Source organism: Lontra canadensis, unplaced genomic scaffold (assembly GCF_010015895.1).
Source record: "Lontra canadensis isolate GAN:19392208 unplaced genomic scaffold, GSC_riverotter_1.0 scaffold121, whole genome shotgun sequence".
Classification (NCBI taxonomy): Eukaryota; Metazoa; Chordata; class Mammalia; order Carnivora; family Mustelidae; genus Lontra; species Lontra canadensis.
Window position 1 is genome coordinate 500,979 of NW_022631115.1, and position 25,048 is coordinate 526,026.

Consider the following 25,048-nt stretch of genomic DNA (forward strand, 5'->3'; position numbering starts at 1 on the left):
ACACAAATGAAACCATGCAATATATATCAGTGTTGTTTCCTAGGCCAGCTGCACAAAGTACCAAAAACCAGATTGCTTAAAACAGCAGAAATTTATCATTTCACACTTGTGGGGGCTAGAGGTCTGAAATCAAGGTGTCAGCAGGGCCATGCTATGACAGCTCTGGGGAATATCCTTCCTTGCCTCTTCCAGCTTCTAGTGCCTGCCAACAATCCTTGGCCTACCTTGGCTTTATATACACATCACCCCAGGCACATGACCATCTTCACCCTATGTGTCTTCATGTTGTCTTCCCTCTGCACCTGTTAGTGTCCAAATTTCCTTTTTTTATAAGGACTTCAGGCAGATTTGAAGAGAGACAGTTGTCATGATTTCATCTTGACTTGGTTAAATTTGTAAAGACCTTATTTCTAAATTAGGTTACATTCTGAAGTACTAGAAGTAGAACTTCAATTGATCTTTTTGGAGGGACACAATTTGACCTATAACAGCTACTTTGGTGGTGCTGTTGGTGGTGGTGGTGGTGGTTGTCATCGTCATCGAGATTCATCCAGGGAACTAATGATGTTGGAAATCCTTTCAGATGTTTATTTCCCATCTGAATAGTTTCTTTGGTGAAAGGTCTATATGTGTCCTTTGCCCATTTTCCGTTTGGATTATTTATTTTTTATTGCTGAATTTGGAAGTTCTTTATATATTCTGTATACAAAGCCTTTGTCAGATATATGATTTGCAAATATTTCTCAGGGTCTATAATTTGTCTTTTTATCCTTCCAACAGTGGTTTTTCCAGAGCAGAGTTTTTCATTTTTATGCAGTCAAATTTATTAACTTTACCTTATAGATCATGCTTTTGTCATAAAGTCTAAGCCAAACCAAGCCATTTTGCCTAGTTTTAGGTCCCAAAGTTTATCTTTTATGTTCTTTTCTAGAAGATTTATAATTTTACATTTGAGTCCATGGTGTATTTTGAGTTGATTTTTTTAATAAAGTATGTAGTTTAGGTCAAGGTTCCCTTTTTTTGCCTAAAGATGTCCAGTTGTTCCAGCATTATTTGTTGATAAGCTGTCCTTCCTCTGTTGAATTGCCTTTGCAACTTTGTCAAAATTAACTGGACATTTTTGTGTGGAACAGATCTATTTTTAATAAAATTTTAGCAATTAGATTGTAGCACTGCTTTGAATTAATTGGTTATTTGTGTCTTTTTACAGAAGATACCCCAATGGTAAAGATAATTTGATAGTTAATTTCAAAGGAAATTAGACCATTTTGGCTCATCAGGAGATTGAAAAAGAGATAGTAAGCCAAATCCAGGGTATTTACAAAGAGTATCTAAACTATTTGAAGACTGTCAGAAAAACTCCCAGCTGCAGATAATCTTGTAGAAATCTTTTCCCTAAGATATCTGCCATTTTTTCACATGTGATTTTGCTAGTTGTTCCCCCAAATCATTTATAACTCCACAGTCCAACACAGTATCATGTACTGTACTTAGTTGTCGTGTCTCTTTCTTCTTCAAATGGAATATTTCTGCATCCTTGCATATCTTTATGACCTTGACAGTTTTTAAGAATAGAGATCAGTACTTAATAGAATTTCTCTCCATTTAGATTGACCTGATGTTATCTCATGAATAGATTCAAGGTACGCATCTTTTTCAGGAATACCACATAAAAATACTGTCTTCGTATCAGGAGATGCACAGTTGATTTGCCCCAGTGCTGTGATACGTTATCAATTGATTAAGATGGTGTTTTCTAAGATGCTCAACATCACTCATCATTAAGGAAATACAAATCAAAACTATAATGAGATACCTGTCAGAATGGCTAAAATTAACAACACAGGAAACAACAGGTGTTGGCAAGGATGCAGAGAAAGGAGAACCCTCTTGCACTGTTGATGGGAATGCAAACGGGTGCTGCCACTCTGGAAAACAGTACTGGAGTTCCCTCAGAAAGTTAAAAATAGAAGTACCCTAGGATCCAGCAAATGCACTACTAGGTATTTATCCAAAGGATACAAAAATACAGATTTGAAGGGGCATATTCACCCTAATATTTATAGCAGCTATCATAAATAGCCAAATTATGGAAAGGGCCCAAGTGTCCATCAACTGATGAAAAGATAAAGAAGATGTGGTCTACTTATAGACTGGAATATTACTCAGCCATCAAAAAGTATGCTATCTTGCCATTCCAACAACGTGTATGGAGGAGCTAGAGGGTATTATGCTAAGTGGAATAAGTCAGTCAGAGATAGAAAAATACCATATGATTTAACTCATGTAAAATTTAAGAAACCAAACAAACAAAAGGGGGAAAAAAAGAGAGAGGCAAACTAGAAAACAGACTTTTTTTTTTTTTTTTTTAATTAAAGCATGGGGACAAGACCCATGGGCAGGAAGAGCTGCTTAGAAAACAGACTCTTAACTATAAAAAAGAACTGAGAGTTACTGGAGAGGAGGTGGGTGGGGATGGGCTAAATGGGTAATGGGTATCAAAGAGGGCACTTATGATGAACACCGGGTGCTGTATGTAAGTGAAGAATCACTAAATTCTCCACCTGAAGCTAGTATTACACTATATGTTAACTAACTGGAATTTAAATAAAAACTTGAAGGGAAAAAAAAAGGTGTTTTCTAGATTTCTCCATTCTAAAGTTAACTAATAAGTATCTCATACTTATAAATAAATTAAGAACTATGTAACAAGTATTTTATAGGAAGATACATTGAGTGATCTTGCCTGAATGTCAAATCGTACCTTTTACATTGAGTAGTTAGCATTTAGCTATACTTATGAGCTTATTTCCTGATTTATTTATGTATCACCATTTATATCAGTATGGACCAGTGGATTCAGTTTTGTTCAGTGGATTAGAATCTCACCGTTGTTTAGTTTATTGTTTGGATTTACCAGATTCAAGCTGGTTCCTGAGGCCTTTGGTTGTGTTCCTATCATTCTTTAAGTCACTTTAAGTTACTTTCTGACACAGTGAGATGTTTCAGACTCATCTGTGCTTTCTCTGTTCTGGAAACAGCCATCTCTTGAAGGAGGCATGGTTGATTTTAATGGAGAATGACATTTAAAAGCAAAGGTCTGAGTACTAGATGGGCTTACTGCTATTGAGAGGTTATTGTCTCTTGGCCCTCCCAATGGACAGTGCAAAGAAGTATATATGTGTAAACTCATGCACGTATGCCCATAAATCCATACCTATTTCTTTCCATCTATTCATCTATATCTGAAATCATGAGTTTATACCAGTATGTCCAGTTATAGATCATTACCACAGAACTGACTCTAGGTTTCTCTATTTCCATATTTATAACTCTCTTATATAACTTATATAAATGAGAAAACCTGGCTCTCATTTTCCTCAATATAATTTAATCTAATTTCCAATCTGTGATCAAACTCCCAACCATGTGAGCTGCCCCCTACACCCCAAGCCACAGTTCCTCACCATCCAAGTCACTTTCTTTGCCCAGTCCTGTCAGTCAGCCAAATGGAATCCTCAGCCTGATTATGCCATCCACAACAGTAGCACCAACTGAGTCTCAGGCCAGCCAGGTTCTCATGGTCCAGCCCTGCTGACCATAAGGGTCTTCCCAGGCAAAGCATTGTTCCCATTTGGATATACTGAATCCTAAACCTTGAGCAAGGGGAGAGGAAAAAATTCCATTATAATTAACTTGAGAAGGCATTACAACTTTTGTAGATACAAGAAAATTATAATAATAAAAAAAGACTAAAAGAGAAAGATCATTACTGGAGTTAAGATGGCAGGGTAGTAGGGGAGACACTGAGCTTTCCTTGTCCTTGGAACACAACATCCAACTATTTTGAATAGTTGAATTACTCTGAATATAAATGGACTAAATGCTCCAATCAAAAGACAAAGGATATCAGAATGGGGGTGCCTGGGTGGCTCAGTGGGTTAAGCATCTGCCTTCAGCTCAGGTCATGATCTCTGGGTCTGGGATCAAGCCCCATGTCAGGCTTCTTGCTCAGCAGGAAGTCAGCTTCTCTTTCTCTCCCTATGCTCCTCCCTGCACTTGTGTGTTTTGTTTTGTTTTTTTTTTCCTCTCTCTCTCATAAATAAATGAATAAAATCTTTACAAAGAAAGAAAGAAACTCATTGATAATACTACAATAATAGTAGGGGACTTAACACCCCACTCAGACCTATGGACACATCATCAAAGCAGAAGATCAAAAACAAAACGAGATTTGAATGACACACTGGGCCAGATGGAGTTCACAGATATACTTGGAGAATTTCATCTTAAAGCAGCAGAATCTTCTCAAGTAGTCATGGAACATTCTCCAGAATAGATCACATCCTGGGTCACAAATCAGGTCTCAACAGGTACAAAAGATTGAGATCATACCATGCACATTTTCAGACCAAAATGCTATAAAACTTGAAGTCAACCACAGGAAAAAATTTGGAAGGCCCACAAATATATGGAGGCTAAACAACATTCTACTAAAGAATGACTGTGTCAACCAGGAAATTAAAGGAGAACTTAAATATACATGGAAATAAATGAAAATGAAAACACAACACTTCAAAACCTTTGGGATGCAGCAAAATTGGTCCTAAGAGGGAAGTATATAGCAATACACGCCTTTCTCAGGAAACAAAAGTCTCAAATATACAACCTAAACTTACACCTAAAGGAGCTGGGGAAAGTAGAGCAAATAAAGCCTAAATCCAGGATATAGATTAGAGCAGAAATCAATGATATAGAAATTAAAAAAAAAAAAAGAAACAGTAGAACAGATCAACAAAAGTAGGAGCTAGTTCCTTGAAAGAATAAGATCAATAAACCCCTAGCCAGACTTATCAAAAAGAAAAAAGACCCAAATCAATAAAGTCATGAAAGAGGAGAGATCACAACCAACACCAAAGAAATACAAACAATTATAAGAACATACTATGAGCAACTCTACACCAATAAATTCAACAATCTGAAAGAAATGGATGCATTCCTAGAGACATATAAACTACCCCAACTGAAATAGGAAGAAATAGAAAACCTGAGCAGACCCGTAACCAGCAAAGAAATGGAATCCGTAATCAAAAATTACCCAACAAACAAGAGTCCAGAGCCAGATGGTTTCCCAGGGGTATTCTACCAAACACTTAAAAAAGAATTAACCCCTATTCTTCTGAAACTGTTCCAAAAAATAGAAATGGAAGGGAAACTTCCAAACTCATTCTATGAGGCCAGCATTACCTTGATCCCAAAACCAAAGACCCCACTAAAAGAATTACCAATATCCCTGATGAACATGGACGCAAAAATTCTCACCAAGATAGTAGCCAATAGGCTCCTATAGTACATTAAAAGGATTATTCACCATGATCAAGTGGGATTTATTCCTGGACTACAGGGGTGGTTCAACATCTTCAAATCAATCAGTGTGATACACCACATTAATAAAAGAAAAGACAAGAACCATATGATTCTCTCAATTGATTAAAAAAAAATGACAAAATGCAGCATCCTTTCTTGATTAAAACTCCCCACAGGGTAGGAGTAAAGGGAATATACCTCCATATCATACAAGCCAAATACAAAAAAACCACAGTGAATATCATCCTCAATGGGGAAAAACTGAGTTTTTCCCTTAAGGTCAGGAACATGACAGAGATGTTCACTCTCAGTATGGTTGTTCTACATAGTACAGGAAGTCATAGCCTCAGCAATTAGACAACAAAAAGAAAGAAAATGCATCCAAAGCAGCAAAGAAGAAGTCAAACCAAAGCTGGAGGCATCGCAATTCTGGATTTCAAGCTGTATTACAAAGCTGTAATCAAGCTGGTATCATCAAGATAGTGTGGTACTGGTATAAAAATAGACACATAAATCAATGGAACAGAATAGAGAACCCAGAAATGGAACCTGAACTCTATGGTCAACTAATCTCCAACAAAGCAAGAAAGAATATCCAATGGAAAAAAAGACAGTCCCTTAACAAATGGTATTGGGAAAATTGGACAGCCACATGCAGAAGAATGAAAATGGACAAAAGACCTAAATGTAGGACAGGAATCCATCAAAATCCTTGGGGAGAACACAGGCAGCAACCTCTTGACCTCAGCCACAGCAATTCTTGCTAGACATATCTCCAAAGGCTAGGGAAACAAAAGCAAAAATGAACTATTGGGACTTCATCAGGATAAAAAGCTTTTCCACAGCAGGGGAAACAGTCAACAAAACTAAAAGGCAACCTATGAAATGGGAGGAGATATTTGCAAATGTCTTATCAGATAAAGGGCTAGTATCCAAAATCTATAGAGAACTTATCAAACTCCACACCCAAAAAACCCCACATAATCCAGTCAAGAAACGGGCAGAAGATATGAACAGATATCTCTACAAAGAAGACATACAGTGGCCAACAGACACATGAAAAAATGCTTGACATCACTCATCATCAGGGAAATACAAATCAAAACCACAGTGAGATACCACCTCACACCAGTCAGAATGGATAAAATTAACAACTCAGGAAACAATAGATGTTGGCGAGGATGCTCAAAGAGGGAAACCCTCTTACACTATTGGGAATGCAAGCTGGTACAGCCCTCTGGAAAACAGTACGGAGGTTCCTTAAAAGTTAAAAACAGAATTATCTTATGACCCAGCAATTACAGTTGTCCAGAGGATAAAAGCATGATGATCAGAAGGAGCACCTGCATCCCAGTGTTTATGACAGCAATGTTCACAATAGCCAAACTGTAGAAAGATCAGTGTCCATTGACAGAGGAATTGGATAAAGAAGATGTGGGGTATAATATATGATGGAATATTACATACCCATTAAAAAGAATGAAATTTTGCCATTCACAATGATGTGGATAGAACTAGAGAGTATTATGCTAAGCGAAATAAGTCAGAGAAAGATAAATATCATATGATTTCACTCATATGTGGAATTTAAAAAAAACATGAATAGAAGGGAAAGAAAAGGGAAGGAAAATAAAGTAAGATCAAACCATCAGAGACTAACTGTAGGAAATAAACTGAGTGTTGTTGGTGGGTGGGTGGATAGGGTAGCTGGGTGATGGGCATTACGGAGGGCACTTGATTTAATGAGCACTGTGTCTTATATGCAACTGATGAAAAACTAAATTGCACCCCTGAAACTAGTAATACAGTATGTTAACATAATTGTATTTAAATAAAAAGAAAAAAAAACTAAAAAAAAAAAAAAGTAAATTTGTTGCAGATACAACAAATATTTATACCTGCTTTACATCAGAGCGTACACAAAGTCTGAGACAAGTAACAAGTATTCCTGCCTCAGTCAGTTTGGGCTGTTGTGGCAAAATGCCATGTACTGTGTAGCTTAAACTGCAGCAGTTTACTTCTCCCAAGTCTGGAGTACTGAAGTCTGAGGTCAAAGTGCCAACAGGTCAAGTTCTTAGGGAGGTGAGGGCTCTCTTGGTTTAAAATAGGATATCTCCTTGTATCCTTACCATGTGGAGGGGAGAATGAGGAAATTATTGTCTAATAAGGACACAAATCCCATCACGAGGGCTCCACCCTATGACCTTATTACCTACCATTATCACACTGGAGGTTAGGACTTTAGCATATGAATTGGGGATTTGGTGGGGGGGTAAGATATAAATACTCAGTTCATATCACTGATCCTTAGGAAACTTAGATCTAATAGGAAAGAAGAACATGTATGGACTAAATATAAAACAATGTGGTAATTAACATTCTAGGTATCGGAAAGAGTGATCTGGAGAAAAGAACAATCCCCGTGAGTAATTCATGGACAAGTACAGTAGTGCCAGGGAAGGGCAGATTGTATCCTAGTAAAGGAGCCTATTATTTTTTTTTAAGGTTTTATTTATTTAATTGACAGGGAGGTGGCTAGAGAGGGAACACAAGCAGGGGGAGTGGGAAAAGACAAAGCAGGCCTTCTGCTGAGCAGGGAGCCGATGCTGGGCTTGCGGGGATCATGACCTCAGCTGAAGGTAGACACTTAATGACTGACCCACCTAGGCGCCCCTAAAGGAGCCCTTTAAACAGGTACAGGGTTTAGGCTCTCAGAGCACAGTCATGTCAATGGGGGCTAGTGACCAAGATACGCAGAGTCTATTGTATATTTGAAAATATTTGTTGGAATGATAACTAAAATTGTTAGTAATAATCATCTAACCTAACTGCTTTATTAAAGCTTTGGATATAAGAATAGCTAGTAAAGTTAATAGACTTGACTATGTCTTTGAATTGTAGCTAAACAGTTTGTTTCCTCCACAGCAAAGGGAGATTTGGCTGATGGTGACTGATGCCACCCTCCAGATGCAGGATGAGAATAACTCTGGCCTCCCCAAAACCATACCAGTCTGTGTGGCCCCCTCATGTGTGTTGAGCCAGGAAGTTCTGGAAGCGCTCACCGAAGCTGTCTCTCATAGCTTTCTCTTCAGGGACACTGTCCGAGCCCAGGGTATGCTTTCTTCTTCATAGTTTGACCCAGTGGTGACTGATAGATGCCATAAAATGGCGTTGTAGCTTTGCCTTTCTCTGGAACTGCTGGCTCCTTCATGAAGCTAACCTTGGACATGGCACATGGAGTGGAAGAGGCCTATGGTACCAGCCTTCAGCTTTCACTAGCTCCTGTCATGGGCCACCTGGAGAGAACCAGAACCCCTGCAGGGCTGACACTCCCTGTGAAAGATGCCATTGGTGACTCACGGATTGTCTCTTGGTGGCACACTTACAGGTGCAGAAGTCACTTGAAGCCATTGCCTAGAACATCACTTTTTAAAACAAACAAAAAGCTGGAATATTATAAATATACACAGATCAGTTAGTTCCTTTTTTCCAGGGATCAGAGTAGAATCCTGCCCAAACTATATATTTTTATTTTATTTTGTTGAAGTATAATTTGTGTACCACAGAATTCACTATCCTAAAATGAATTTAAATCTAGTTTTGTGTGCTTGGCCTGCTTAGCACACTGGTGGCTTTAGCATTTCCTTTCTGTCCAGTGCATATGTCATTGGATACAATGGATGGGCCCCAAAACTGTGCCCTCTGCCTATGGGGGGTTGGCAAAGGACCCTGTCTTCACTGGCAGGATAACTCACTTTCTTCTTCAGTGCTTCAATAATCTGAAGGGTCTCTGTTGGCAGGTCATATTGTTTGTGTTGAACGAAGTGTCCTCTTGCTTCAAAAGCCCCGTTTGGGTGTGGACTCCGGAGCTCACTCCTGTGAACTGACTGGCCCTGTGAAGCTCAATGAACTGGTTTCTGTTACTCAGGTCAACTCCATTTGCAGCATTCAAGGTGGGTAGTCAATCCTGGAGGAAATGGTATTTATATATTTTTAAATATTATACTTCATATTAATTTCATTTATTCAACAAGTTTTTATGTCTGATATTTTCCAACCTTTGGATTGGAGGTTCTTGCCTCTTAGACTTCGAGTGTGTATAGAAAGACCTCAGCGAGCTGTGCACTCAATCAAGCATTGAACTGCAATGTGCTGAGTGCTCCAGGTGCTGATTGCTGAGACCTCACCTTGTCAGGGAGCTCACTGTAGTCTCTCCAAGGACAGGAGCCTTGTGCTGAGATCTGTAGGATAGGAAGTAATCAGTTAAGTAATTGAGCAGGAAGACTATCTGACTGGAAAAGAATAGGATATAAAGGCTGCAGACCTGGCAGAGTGGGGGAGCACCAGAGTCTGGAAGGAGGCAGGAAATGCGTCTAGTTGGATGGATGGAAGGACTGGAGATTAGGCTGAAGGGCTAACCACTGCCCAAGTGGGTGGCCCTGGCAGGAGTGTACTCTGTCATGGACAGAGAGACAGGTATTCCAGGTTTTGTCTCTGCAGAGCAGAGTTGAAGGACCAGGGCCTTGGATAGTCATTCAGTGGGAAGGCAAGCACCGGTCCCAAGATGTGAAACAAGGGAGGAGGCAAAGTAAATCTGGAAGTGGGTTTATTTGGGAAAAACTGACCCGTTGAGTAGTGAATTCAGTACAGAGGGAGCAAGGCATAGATAGAGGGTGAGAATTCTGAGATTCTGGCTTAGGCAACAAGGCAATGGTAGAGCTGTTTACTGGAATAGGACATGGTGGAAGAGGCCAGCTTTGAGAGAACAATCTTAGCTCTGTCTTGGAGAGTTTAGGTGTTTTTGGTACATCTGAGATGTTTCAGTAGCTGGTTGGATATATGAGTCTTGCGCTGAACACAGCATTAATACTCTTTTTTAACTTTCACATGTTTTTAGTGATAAAAGTAGTGCATGTCCAGTGGAACTAGTGAAAGATTAATAAAGGGAAAGAGAAACAGTTTCCTGCCATGCTGCACCCTGTTAACACAGGAACACATGCATTTGCCCCCTTTGGAGGAAGCTGTGTGACTTCACAATACTTTGTAAGCCCATTATCCTGTCACGTGCTTTCCTTACTTATCTTAGTACTTTAGGAGGGACGTCCATCCAGGTGGATAGATAAAGATGTAGCGCAGGATAGTAATAGTTGCATAATATTCCCTCCTTTGAATAAACTGTCTCTCCGCTGATGGATATCGAAGATGTTCCTCTGTTTTTGCAGTTATAAACAAGGCTGAAATAAATATCCTTCAAATCAATCTCTACTGATGTCTATGCAAAAAGATTTCAGGGTCTCAGGGTTCATATATTTTTTAACCAACTTTTTTGAGATATAACTTACATAGCTACAATTCAGTCATTTAAAATGTTTTAGTATATTCCCAGAGTTGTGCAGCCAACACCCCAATCTAATTTAAAACATTGTCAGGGCACCTGGCTAGCTCAGTCGGTAGAACATGTAACTCTTTTTTTTTTTTTAAGATTTTAATTATTTATTTGACAGACGGAGATCACAAGTAGGCAGAGAGGCAGGCAGAGAGGAGGAAGCAGGCTCCCTGCCAAGCAGAGAGCCCAATGCGGGGCTTGATCACAGGACCCTGGGATCATGACCTGAGCCGAAGGCAGAGGCTTTAACCCACTGAGCCACCCAGGCGCCCCTAGAACATATAACTCTTGATCTCAGGTTGTGAGTTTGACAGCACATTGAGTGTAGAGATTATTAAAAAAAAAGAAAAAGGAAGGAAGGAAGGAAGGAAGGAAGGAAGGAAGGAAGGAAGGAAGGAAGGAAGGAAGGGAAACTAACTGAGGGTTTTGGAGGGGAGAAGGGTGGAGGTTGGGTGAGTCTCGTGGTGGGTATTAAGGCAGGCATGTATTACATGGAGCACTGGGTATGGTGCATAAACAATGACTCTTGGAACACTGAAAAACTAAAATTAAAAAATTTTTTTAAAGTATTTAAAAAGAAACATTGTCATCATCCCAAAAATAAACCTCACGTCCATTGTCAATCACTCCCCATTATGCTCTCCCACCCCAGCCTTACCCTGGTCTTAGGAAAGCACTAATCTACTTTCTGTCTTTGTAATAGAATTTGCTTGTTCTGGATATTTCACATATATGGAATCACATATTATATAATCCTTCAAGATTGACTTCTTTCATTTGGCATAATGTTTTCAAAGTTATCCATGATGTACCAGATATCAGCACTTCATTTCTTTTTATGGCTGAATATTTCATTATATGGATATACCACATCTTGCTTTATCCATTCATCAGTTAATGGACATTGGGTTGTTTCCACTTTTTGGCTATTGTAAATGGTGCTGCTATGGATATTTATGAACAAGTTTTTGTTTGAACAACCTTTTTCAAATTTTGCATATGTATCTAGGAGTAGAATTGCTGGATCATATGGGAAACCCTATGCTTAGCCTTTTTGAAGAAATGTGTAAGTGTTTTCTGAAGTGGCCACACTATTGGTATATCCTTAATATTAAAAGATATTAAGTTAATTTCCAAAAAGCATACAAAAATTCACATTTTCAAAAGTAATTTCTAAGAGGCCTACTTCCCCAGGCTTGCCCACTACTAGATTCCTGAATCTTTTTATAATTTTTATGAACAGCAAAACTCTGATCCCATTGTTGTTGGTTTAATTCACATTCCCCTGCCTGCTTGTGAGATTGAACACTCATTCATTGTGTTGAGGCGATTTGGATTTTCTTTTCTGTGCATCTTCTTTTAGTGTTAGTACCAAAACATGACTAAGACTGTGATTTGAAGAAAGATTATTTCTTCATTTCTTCTTCATTCTTCACTTCTTCATTTCTTGAGAAATCTCAAATGTGATTTCTCAAATCTGATTTGAGAAATGAGAGCAGTATAGCCTTGTGGTTCTGAAGAAAGCAGACTCTAACAAGCCACCTGTCATTTGGGTCTTCCATTTTCTCATCTGTAACACAGGTCTAATAGAATCCACCTTAAAGCATTGTTGAGAATCAAATAAGATAATGCACATGAGGCTTTGGGGCCTTGGAGCACTCACAGACTAATGGGGAAGGATGATATCTCAGTGCTTCCACTGCTACAGACCAGGAGGGCTGGCTGAGGGCAAGAGCCAGTGAGGCAGCTTGGGATAGTTAGGATTTGTCAGAGTGGTGACAGTCTTCCAGACAGATGAAGGCCATATGGAAAACCCACAGAGGAGGTGGGAGGTCTTGTTCTACTTACTGTTCCCAGCCATGCTAAGGAGGTTGTATGATCAATTTGTTGTATTAAGTGAAGCAATTCTGTCAACACCATAGATAGACTATGGCACAAAGCCAGATTAGTTGCTTATAGGCTATTTGGAAGCATGCAGGGAAGGAAGGGCTGAGAGTCTGCAGAGGCTAAGTGGACTGTGGGGGTTTCCAAGAGTTGGCTTTGCTGGGCCTCTGGACACAGGCTGTGAGGACAGTGCACAGTGCAGATGCATGGCCTGCAGCAGATGCACTGTGCACCTGTCCTTGTCACTCTGCCCACCTCCTGCTACCGCTTGCATGTCTCCACATAAAATGTTAAAATATTTTGAACTAAATTGTGCCTCCCTTCCACCTTCATTCTCTTCACTGGCTGCCACCTGTTCTCATCCCACCCTCACCTCTCAGAGCCCAGGATTGGTCAGGTGCTGAGAGAGTAGGGTGTGAGAATAGCCTCGCAGCAGTGTTCGCTGCCCCACATTTGAGAGGGACTGCCACTCACCCACACTGCTTAGGCTGCATGGGACCCTGGGGCAACTGGGGGGCTCAGTTGGTTGAGCATCTGACTCTTGGTTTTGGCTCAGGTTGTGATCTCATGGGTCATAGGATGGAAGCCTGCTTCAGGCTCAGTGCTCAGCATGGAGTCTGCTTAAGAGTCTCTCCCTCTGGGCGCCTGGGTGGCTCAGTGGGTTAAAGCCTCTGCCTTCAGCTCAGGCCATGGTCCCAGGGTCCTGGGATCGAGGCCCACATCGGGCTCTCTGCTCCGCAGGGAGCCTGCTTCCTCCTCTCTCTCTGCCTGCCTCTCTGCCTACTTGAGATCTCTCTGTCAAATAAATAAATAATAAAAAAAAAAATCTTAAAAAAAAAAAAAAAAAAAAAAAAAAGAGTCTCTCCCTCTGCTCTCTCTTCTCTCAAATAAATAAATCTTAAAAAAAAAAAAAAAGCTGTATGGGACTCTGTTATTATAAGACCATAATAATAACCACCACCTATAGCACCATGTTATGAGAAAATATGTACCTGAAGATCTGGCTTCTAAGGGAAGGCTTGAAACCTAACCCATTATCCATAGCCAGTGAATGCCACAGAGATGCAAAAAGAGGAAAACATGTAGATTCTTGTGGGGAAAGAGAAGACCTGGTTTTTCTAGTTTCTGAAGAACTTCATATTTAAAAAAAAATAATAATGTATAGGTGGGAATAACAAAATATAAAATTATAACCATTTTATAGATTGTTAAATTATCTTTTTCTTTTTTTCCTAAGATGAATACTGAGATTATTGACCTTAGATATCTTCTAGTGTATGCATACAGTGCTTTAAATTCCTCTCTAAGCACTGCTTTTGCAGTTTTGATGTGTTTTTATTTTCATTTAGTTCAAAATATTTTAAAATTTCTCTTGAGATTTATTCTTTGACCCATGTGTTACTTAGAAGTATATTAATCTCCAATTATTTGGGAGTTTTTCAGCTATCTTTTTGTTATTGACTTCTGTTTAATTTCATTATGATCTAAGAGCATACTTAGTATGATTTCTATAAATTTAAATGTGTTTTATGCCCCCACTTTGTGTTCTGTCTTGATGGATGTTCCACATGAGCTTGACAAAAATATTTATTCTGCTGTCATTGGATGGCATATTCTATAAATGTCAGTTAGAGTCAATTGATTGGTGGTGCTGTTCAGTTCAACTATGATTTTCTGCCTTTAAATCTGTCAGTCATTTATAGACGGGTATTGATGTCTCAAAGAATAATAAATAAAATATAATGGTAGGTTTATTTATCTCTCCTTGAAGTTCTATCATTTTGCTTCACATATTTTCACAGTCTGTTGTTACACGCACATACACATATTGTGTATGGTAAATTGACTCCCTTATCATTTGTGTGGTAAATTGTGTGGTAAATTGACTCCCTTATCATTATTTAATGCCCTTCTTTATCTCGGATAATTTTCTTTAAAGTCTGCTCTGCTTGAAATTAATACAACTTTTAACTCTCTTATTGGTGTTAGCAGGTTATATCTTTTTCTATAACTTTACTTTTAATCTTTATGTGTCTTTAGAGTTGAAATGGGTTTCTTGTAGACAATATAGAGTTAGCTCTTGTTTTTCTGCCCACTCTGATAGTCTCTTTTGTGTTTTTGAACCATTCACATTTAAAATCAGTACTCATACATAATTGGATTAGTATCTATCATATTTATAATTATTTTCTATTCATTGCTCATTTTTATTGTTTGTTTTTTTAAAGATTTTATTTATTTACAGATAGAGATCACAAGTAGGCTGAGAGGCAGGCAGAGAGAGAGAGAGAGAGAGAGGAGGAAGCAGGCTCCCTGCTGAGCAGAGAGCCGATCAGGGACTGGATCCCAGCACCCTGGGATCATGACCCGAGCCGAAGGCAGAGGCTTTAACCCACTGAGCCACCCAGGCGCCCTTTTCGTTTTTTTATCTACCCTCTTTCTGCCTTTTCTCATTTCAGTTGAGCATTTTATGATTCTATTTTCTCCTCTCTCTCAGCATATTAACACTTTTTTTTTTAAACATTCTTTAGTGGTTGCCCTAGATACACTTAAAATGAATCAAGTCCACTTTCAAATAACACTGTCCTGCTTTAGGGGTAGTACAGGTATCTTGTAAGGATATTCTCAGTTCCTCCCTCCCTTGCTGATAATCACTTCACTTCTCCATAAGGTATAGTCACTGAATACATTGTTATTATTATTATTTAAGCAAACTATTATATTTTAGATTAATTTAGAGTAACAGATGTAAAGGATTTTCTTTCACCTTCATGTATTCTTTCTCTAATCCTCTTCCATTAGTTTATATAGGTCCAGTTTCTGACCTATATTATTTTCTTTCACACATCACCATTTCAGTCTTGAGTTTCTGTGAGTCTCTCTCTGAAGCTGTACTGCAGGCCTCTGGGTGGGTCAGGTGGATGTGTATGTAAACACTGCTATCACAGTACTGCCAGATCTTCTGATAAGAACCAGTTAACTAAGGATTAAGAGAAAACAAAACCCCAGCTGCAAAATAGCAAAGATTGGCCCAGCCTCCCATACAGGAACACCCCAGTCAATGCCGAGGCTGGAGCACTGACCAGATCACACTGACAGAGAGGCACAGAGGCTCCCTGCCCTGCTCTCCAGCCAGCTGTGGGCGCACCCAGATTCAACTCCCATCAAAGCCATGCAAGGCTAGAGTCCTCACTACTTTGTGAAGTAACAATAGTAGACACCCCCTTCCCAGCAACTGAGCCTTACCCTACTCTGCCCATCCCTGTTCCAGAAAGTCCAGTGATGGCTTGTCCAGAGGTAGCTGCAAGCAGGATCTCATCATCTGTAAGAAGTCAACTCTGGAAGTTAGATAGCTCTCTTGCAGCAGCTAAATCAGCTGGACATAGGGGTCTCCAACAGGGTTTTGAACCTTGCAGATCATTGAGCGTTTTCTCTAAGCAGGGCTTGAACAGACTCATAGTACAGCCCTGTGAGCCATCACCCACTGAGAAATAACATTTGTCCATCTGCATGAGTGCTTTTAGGAAATGGAGCCTCTGTGAGGGAATGGTGCTCAGTGCTTCCCTCGGGTTCCCAGGCCTTCTCATTACATTTCCCGAACATCAGTATCCAGACTATGCAAGGACTTCTTCCCAGTTTATTTGTTTAGGATGACAAAGTTTTGCAGCATTCATTTTTATCTATTTGCATTGCTCGTCACTTCTTTATATACCCTTGCTAGTGGGCGGTGGTCTTGTTCACCACTGTGGGCATGAACTCAGCAAGCACACGTTTGTACTCTGTCTCCCTGGGTAGGCATGGCCAAGTCCTGTCTTCAAACCAGGCTTTGGCCTCTAACTAGCAGGAAACACTTCTGACCCCCAACTTCTTTCCATCAGAAAAAAAGGTTGGAGAGGAGGGTGTGGTGGAGAGTTAAAAGTCACTGAAGAAAATACCAGAGCACGTCGCTGCTATGTGCCCTACTAGAAAGGAGCCACTGCACTTCCCAGGAAGAAGCCTTTGAAGGAACCTTTTTAAAAAGATGTTTTAATAAATATGTGATATACCTTTCCCAAGCCTAATTACAAGAGATTTCTATAAATAAGATAAGGAAAGTAAAAGCTTTTAATAGCAGATTGCAGCCAAATGATGAGTATGGTGTCAAAACCTTCAAACTTTAATAATTTTTTTTTTACTTCTGATGTTCATGTAAATGAATAGTACACTTCCCAGTCATCCCTTGGAATTTATTTAGAGTTACCAGAAGGCACTTCCAGTGATGTGTAGACTGCAAATGAAATAAATTTCTTCAGTGTGTCTTGTTCCCTACTGGAAGGAAATTGCTTAATCCCATCTAAACGTAAATGCAGTTAACACCCAAAGATATCCTAGGATAAAAAAGAAGTTAAGTTGGTAGCAGTCTTCTTTTTACTAGTTCATGTAGCAGACACTAAGTAGTGCTGGGCACAGACACCCATGGAATAGAAGCGACTCATCTTGCTTGGCCCTACTTAATGCCTCTGCCCCTTATGAATTGGTCAACACTCCTTTCCGGCTGTATTATAAGCCATTATTGACTTTATTTTTCATCCCTTTGACTCAATCTTGATTAGATTTGCAAGGATAATGAAATTAGCTGGGACAGCCTTTTCAAAATCACGATCTATTATTTTCATTTTTAAAAAGTCTTTCAAGTGGGCACTGCATGAATGCATTTTAGTAAATCAAGCCTACTTAGTTGTAACAATTGTTTTATCCTCTACAGATAAATTTTCTTCTAATGCTTGTTTTGTGGGGAATGAAATTCTTTGCTCCAGGAGTGGGAGGGATGATTCTTCTATTTTTCTGGAAACTTAGGTCACATATTAACTCCTTTTCAGTTGTCTTATTTCACCACTTTTCAACAGGAATGGTCTGGGATTTGCCAGCGTATCTAGATGATATCTATAATGCTTCACATTTCAAGAAAGTAGACCATCTCAATTTCCTGTTTAAAATTCCTCACTGGCTTCTCTTGCCTTCCAAGTCTAAAATCCCCAATTAAGTGACTTGGGTCTCCCAACCTCACAGCCATGTCACCTGCCTTTCCATCATACCCCTCTGGCCTCCAGCCCTGCCTCAGGGTACAGGGTCAGCCTGTGCCCTCCACCCCAACTGCAGCCCCACCTTATGTATCTTCTTTTGGGAAACCTTCCCTGACCTTGTAGAGGGCCTCTCTTCTATACCTCCAGGAGCCTTTTCCATTTCTCAATGTAGCATTTATTTCATGGTATTTTTTAATAGACTATTTTTAGAGAAGTTTTGAGTTTATAGCAAAGTTGAGCAGAAGGTACAGAGTTTCCCCATACCCTACACATGTACTGAGTTTCCCACTATCAATATCCCTCACCAGGGTGGTACATTTGTTATAGTTGATTTTATATATATATATATATATATCTCCTACATTGTCACATCATAATCACCCAAAGTCCAGAGTTTACATTGGAGTTCACTCTTGGTATTTTACATTCTATGGGTTTAGACATGTGTGACATGTATCCATTACTATGGTATCATACAGAATGGTTTCACTAACCTAAAAGTCCTCTGCTCTACCTATTCATCCCTACCTCCCCCTTAATACCTGGCAACCACTAATCTTTTAACTATCTGTTTAGTTTTGGAGTTTTTTCTGTCTGTGTAGTTTTGTTTTTTCCAGAATGTTGTAAAGTTGGAATCATGCAGTATATAGCTTTTTCAAACTGGCTTCTTTCGGGGCACCTGGGTGGCTCAGTGGGTTAAGCCTCTGCCTTCGGCTCAGGTCATGATCCCAGGGTCCTGGGATCAAGCCCCGCATCGGGTTCTCTGCTCGGCGGTGAGCCCGCTTCCCCCTCTCTCTGCCTGCCTCTCTGTCTACTTGTGCTCTCTCTCTCTCTCTCTGTCAAATAAATAAATAAATAAAATCTTTCAAAAAAAAAAAAACTGGCTTCTTTCACTAAGCAATGAGCATTAAGCAATGAGCGTCATTATGTCTTTTCATAGTTTGATAGCTCATTTCTTTTTAGTGCTGAGTAATATTCCATTGTCTGGAGGTACCACAGCTTATTTATCCATTCACCCACTAAAGGACAGCTTGGTTGTTTCCAGTTGTGGCAATTAAGAATAAAGCTGCTATAAACATCTTTATTCCAGTGTTTGTTTGGACATAAGTTTTCAGCTCCTTTGGGTAAATACCACCAAATACAATTGCTGGATCATATGGTATGACTATGTTTAGTTTTATAAGAAACTGACAAAATAGCTACACCATTTTGCATTACCACCAACTAGGAATGAGTGTTCCTGTTGCTCCACATTCTTACCATAATTTGGTGTTGTCAGTGTTCTGGATTTTGGCCATTCTAATAGGTATGGAGTGTTTGGGTGTTTTGTTTTGTTTGTTTTTGTTTTTTTACTTATTGAGGTATAGTTGACTTACAGTGTTACATGAGTTTCAATTATTTTTATTTTTAATTTTCTGAGGAACCTCAATACTCTTTTCCAGAGTGGATGCCCAGTTTGCCTGCCCACCAGCAGTGCACTAGGGTTCCTTTTTTCCACATCCTTACTAACACTTGTTATTTCTTGTCCTTTTTATTTTCGCCTTCCTAATAGGTGAGATGATATCTCACTGTGATTGTGATTTGTATTTCCTTGATGATGAGTATTGTTGAGCATCTTTTCATATGTCTTTTGGCTATCCAAATGCCTTCTTTGGAAAAATGTCTGTTCAGTTCCTCTGCCCATTTTTAATTGCAATTTTTTTTTTTTTGGTGTTCTCCGTGTTTTAATTTGCATTTCCCTTATCACATGATGTTTGACATCTTTCATATGCTTATTTGCCATCTGTAAATATCTGTGAAGGTCTTGGGCCCATCTTTTAATTGGGTTGTTTGTGTTGCTGAGTTTTAAGAGTTCGTTGTATATTTTGGATACCAGTCCATTATCAGACGTGTTTTCTGTGAATATTTTCTCCCATATTCATGATGTTTTTCTCATTATTTGGTCATCTCAACCAGACAATGGCGTTCACAAGAGTAGGGACTGTAGCATTCATTGTTACATATTTTGTGCTAAATATATATCCCACACTAAGTAGCATTGTATGCATATTTACTTGTTGAATAAATAAATCACAAATATTGGATTAAAAGAGAAGGAAACCAGAGAAATCACATACAAGGAGATATGAACAAAGCAATAAGAATATTTCTCTTTCCTTATCAAAGAAGTAGAAACTATGGTAAGGAATTCCATTATACCTATTAAGGAGGCAAATAGCAAGGTGATGCTAGCATGCAGCTCAGAGAAGCTAGCACCCTGTAAATGAATGGTGAAAGTGTGAATCAGGAAATCCTTGTGGGAAACACCTCCTAAAAAGGGTGTTTCTATCTCCAATATTCATATTCTTGACAGAGTGATTCTGCTGCCAGAAATCTATCCTAAGGAAGGGATCTTAGTACAGGAAAGGCCTTCTGTGGAAAGTTGTCCAATGCCTCAGACCTGTATGTACAATATGGAGGGAATCATGACACATCACCTAAATGGAATATCGATAAGACAGTCCTTATGACAGCTCTACAGCAACCTACAAAGTATAATGAGACAGTGCCCTGACGGTTTGCTTATAATGATTTCAGTATGTATGCATCTGGAAAAAAAGACTAAAAAAGATGAGGCAGAGTAGAAATACTTGTTTGGGTAGTAATGTGGGCAAGTTTTAAAACTTACTTTTTACTGTTGTAGTTTTGTTTGTGCAGTACATGGAAATTATAAAAAGCTTGGGACCATTTATATAAACTCATAAGTGAGAAAAAAGGGTCTAAGGAATCTCATGTTACCATCTGTGTCTTGAGGGGCAAAGAGAATTTGGGAGGGAAGACACAGCCTCTGGAACTCCAGCTTTTGCTTTCTCTTGGGCCTAGGCACTGTAATTGGGGTGGATGAGAGCACTGCTTTCTCCTGGCCCACTTGTGACATGTGTGGCAACGAGAGATTGGAACTGAGCCCAGGAGACAGGTAAGGGTGCGGGTGCTGGCCTGAAAGACCCCAGGGCAGCTGCAGCCAGTCCTAGGGGCTCCACTGCCACCCTGCCTCAGGCCACCTTCCCCTACTAAGGGCAAGGCATGAGCTCCCACTGGGAAATCAAGTTCCTGCACTGCAACTCTGAGTCCATAGCATTAGGTGTGTTTACTTTATAACAGAGGTTTTGCTGGTCCTTTCAGTTCCTCCTATCTTAAAGGAAAGTAGAGCCAGGTTTTGTACTCAGCTCTTTTATTATCAGTTAGGAGAAAAAAGAAAAACTCAGGGCAAACCTGAATAAATGAGACAAACTTGGTAACTATACAGCTTCTCTTTTGCAGGGGTGCAGACTTTTCTAGGGACCAGTGAACAGCTACATAAACACATATTCCTTCCCCAACCAGAGTTACTGCATAGCCTCCCAAGGTGACTTTGTTACCTGTCAGAAAGGGGCATGCTCGTTACTTTCCTCCTTAATAACTAAGGGGCAAGTGTTTTCTTGATGCCTCATGGGTTGGTGGTCTTATGTATAAACAAGTCATCACTGGATTGTTTTAGAGACAAAGAGAGTGTGTACTACAGGTTTACTTGGTAGTAAGAAGGAGCATAACTACTGGTGATTAGAAGTAGGTTTTCCTGTTCAGGCAGATGCGAAGCCCTGACTTCCCCTTGCTGAGCAGAGGGCCTCCACTTCACTTCGTGGGATGTTTGCTGTCATCCTCTATGCCCAGCTTGAATGAGGCTTCCTGCCTGAGTGTCCCTTCCGTCCCCTGGGTCATCAGTTGCCCATGCAGCCATCAGCCATAAGCTGATGCTGATCCCTCAGAACAGGCTGAGCTTCTTCTGGCCTATTTCAGGAACTTGGTTTCTTAGAGTAAATCCTCCTTTTCTATATCAGCAAACACTCATGTTTAGAAAAAAAAAAAATGTCTGTCTACTGCTAGATTCTTCTGATTTGTGCCTTTTCAAGTCTTATCTTCCCTGTGTGTTTCCAAACAACAGAGACATCTTTTCCTGTGGGGACTGCTCCCGTGTGGTCACCTCTCCTCTTCTCAGAAAGCACCTGCAGGTGTTCCTGGACTGTCCCTCTCGACCCCATTGCACAGTGAAGGTCAAGGTAGGAGCGGTGTAAGAGGTTGTGTGCTTCCTACTCCACCTCATGGAGCCGCTCTGCTGCTAGCCAAGAGGGCAGCATCTATTGGTCCTTCCCTGGGGAGGGAATGGGAAGGACAGCCCCTCAGGAAAGCAGTCTTTCCACATCCATAACTTACAGTCAGGTTTAACATAAGGCTCTGAGGTGGAAGCTGCTAAAGAGATGGAGGTTGAACATTAACACCTGATTGAACATGATTAGATTGAACATGAGCACCTGCTTCAGCCCTGGGAGTTTAATCAGCCCACCGCACTGTTATTGCAGCTGTCCCAGACCAGTATTTCTTCACTCCTGAGGTTTGCCGCCTGCGAGGATGGGGTAAGTCCAGGGACATGCAGCCCAGGTGTGCAACCCTGTGTTCTTAAGCCCTGAGTCAGTGGATCTCCTCTCCAGGTGAAGATCCCTGTCCTATGTACTTCCACTTACAACAAAGTGTCACAGTATCATTGTGTGCATGCTAGGTGTTCAGACTGTACCAAGACACGGGTAAGTCTTAACTGCTTTCATTCCCTGACAAATACTTGTGTCGATTCATGAGATCCTTTTCTTTTTGGAATTGAATGATTTCCTGACCAAACCTACAGTAGATACATGAATATGACCCCATTGGCTTTGATGATAGACCGGCAACATTTCAAGTCCTACTGCCATGATTCATTTTAATAGAACAGAAATATCTGAGACACATGTTTTGTGTTTTTTAATTGCTGGGTATTCCAGAATGAGTAACTGGAAACTTGACCATTATTTCTCAGAACTGTTTTGCCTTCCCTGAGAGTTACTATGGTGTGAGCCTGAATAAAGTGGTATGCTCCTCCAAGAAAACCACCACCTAAATATATATAATTTATGGTCTAGAGACAGTTTCTTCCTTGTGAAATTTGGCCCTCATGAACAAGAGAGGTCTGTCTTTGAGATGCCACCTCTGTCTTGTCCACGCCATTTAAAAGTACCACAAGTGGCTTCAGGAATCTCTGAACCCCAGAGAAGTGCACTGGACACTGACCACTGGAGTGATGCCAGGGCACAGCCCTCAGGTCACAAAAGTTATCCAAGGCCAGTGTTAGGGTCCACATGCAAGTAGCACACTTGGGCGAGCTGGAAGGTTGTGGTGAAAAGCTGGGTGATCACCTATAGAACTTTCTGATGGGGTCCCATGGTCAAATTCCAGCTCTGATTGCAGTCTGAACACAGGCTGAATTTATCCATCCTGTGGAGCTCTGAGGGTCTTCTCTCTCCAGTGGCAGCAAGCCCCTGCCCCTTAGGAGGTGCTGGCAGCTTGAGGAGGCAGAACAGCCATTTGTACTCCTTCCTCAAAACCACGGCTCTCAGAGTTTGGACTAAATTGGAACATGGATAAATCCATGAATAAGATCATTGAGGATCACTGGTCTGACAATGGTTTCCAACCCTGATTTCAGGTGAAACTGCCTATGGAGCTCTAAAAAGCATTTCTGGCTCCCACCCTGGGATAAAGCCCACCAGCCTGGGCATTCCCTAAAGCAACTCTGTGACACTTCCAGCCCAGCACCAAACCTTTATCTAAAGGGCTGTTTCACAGGTAGGGATTGATGCATAGACTAAGTCTTAGGAGGGTTTATGAACTAGTTATTCCCTGAATGTTTAAAGTAAAATGTAAGTAAATAACTATAATGGACTAAGAACTATGCTTACCACTTTTCTCACACGTTGTCTTATTTAATCTCTGCAACATCTCAATGATGCAGAATCCACATTTTACCACTGAAGAAACAAGAGTGCAGGGTTCACAGTTACGGTCTCTGTTGGGTACATTGTTATCCCCACAAGTGACCACCTAATAGAATGGGGGGAGGGTGACCGGGATCCTTGTGTGTTTGTTTCTGTTGTTCCTGAAGTTTATATGTTTAATGTGTGACAAGACAGTAGTACCTGTTGGCTGATCCCTTGTCACCTCATCTCTCGGTCTTTGAGGTGGGGGAGGATGAGGAAAGAAGGGCGTGATGCTGGGTAAGGCTGATGAATTAGAGGGAGCTTTAAACAGGTCCTAAAGATGGTAGATCTAAGTTATGAGGGAAGATATTTCCATGGAAAAGATTGGAGGAAAGTGTGGGGAAGACTCCTCCTTAAGGAGAACACAGCAAATGAATCAAACCCACAACTTAAACAAAGAAGAACCAACAGCACTTGGGATGGCACATAGCTCCCTTTAGTCCCACACAACCACAGAGGTGCCGTGCCTGCCCTGCAGTTCCTCAGGTGGCCTTGGCTGGGCCCTACCAGGTTCGGGCCTGATCTCCCACTGGTTTCTCACAGGTTTCCTGGTGCTTCTTCTAGGAAGCCTCCAGCCATGGACTGCCCTTGATTACCCTACCTCCCTATAAGGGACCCAGACACCAGGAGGAGGCCCTGGCAGAAATCCTGCCTCTTCATTTGATTTCCTTCTGACTGAAGCTGACTTGTACATTTTACATATTACACTTCTTTACTCCAGTATGCCTGTAGGCAAAGCCCGACTTCTAAAGAGCTCAAGAGGTCATGTGTACAACCATACTTGTGTGTGTGTGTGTGTGTGTGTCAGTGTAGGTGGGTTTGCCCATGGGTGTACTTGTGTGTATACACCTGTCTGTGTTCATGTGTACATGTGTTGCCTGATTATGTGCCTGTGTGTGCACGTGTGCACTGGGTGAGGGGCACAGGTGAGGGGCACAGGGTGGCAACAGCCTCGGGTGTTACCTTTCTGGGTGCCCTGTTATCAGAGCTGACTGCATGCAAAGTAGGGTAAATTGCAAACCTGGAGGGACAGCAGTTCATCTCCCCTCCTCCAGTTTTACTCTCAGTGGATGATCAGGACTTTATATCTGACCTGCAAGAAGCTGATAGGAGATGGGTACAAGAAGGACCTCTGTGTTGACAAGAGCATGAGTTTTCCAGTCTGGATTCTGTCAGTTTTCTGGGTGAGAATGCATATTGGCCAAAATCCAAAGAATCAGATTAGGCTTCCCATGAGAACTCTACTCCCTAGAACAGATGTGCTGTTTCTGGTTAGGACACATGAGTGTTAAGTTTTATGCCTTAACTTTAATGGGTTCAAGTTAAAGATGTGAAAACAATGGAGTTTGCCACCATTATACATATCAGTTCTCAAGCTCACATTACAGTGATAGGAAATTTGGAGTTTGTTTCCTTACTTTCAGAAAAAGAAAAGTTAAAGGAAAATATAGGGTGCCTTTTATAAAAATAGAGATACATTTTAC

General features: G+C 40.5%; 1 protein-coding gene across 3 annotated transcripts in view; it reads left to right on the plus strand.

Annotated features, from left to right (window-relative positions):
* The window catches only part of SPIDR (scaffold protein involved in DNA repair), a 490,566-nt gene that overhangs the window by 462,775 nt on the left and 2,743 nt on the right, over window positions 1-25,048 (plus strand). Inside the window, exons 15-20 of one of the 3 annotated variants that reach the window (XM_032841170.1) lie at window positions 8,293-8,479; window positions 9,168-9,320; window positions 12,611-12,619; window positions 20,560-20,656; window positions 21,662-21,776; window positions 22,077-22,130. In XM_032841170.1, coding sequence (XP_032697061.1) covers window positions 8,293-8,479; window positions 9,168-9,320; window positions 12,611-12,619; window positions 20,560-20,656; window positions 21,662-21,776; window positions 22,077-22,130 — 615 coding nt within the window. The remainder of the gene's footprint in view (window positions 1-8,292; window positions 8,480-9,167; window positions 9,321-12,610; window positions 12,620-20,559; window positions 20,657-21,661; window positions 21,777-22,076; window positions 22,131-25,048) is intronic. The other 2 variants (XM_032841172.1, XM_032841171.1) reach the window with 2 other exon arrangements.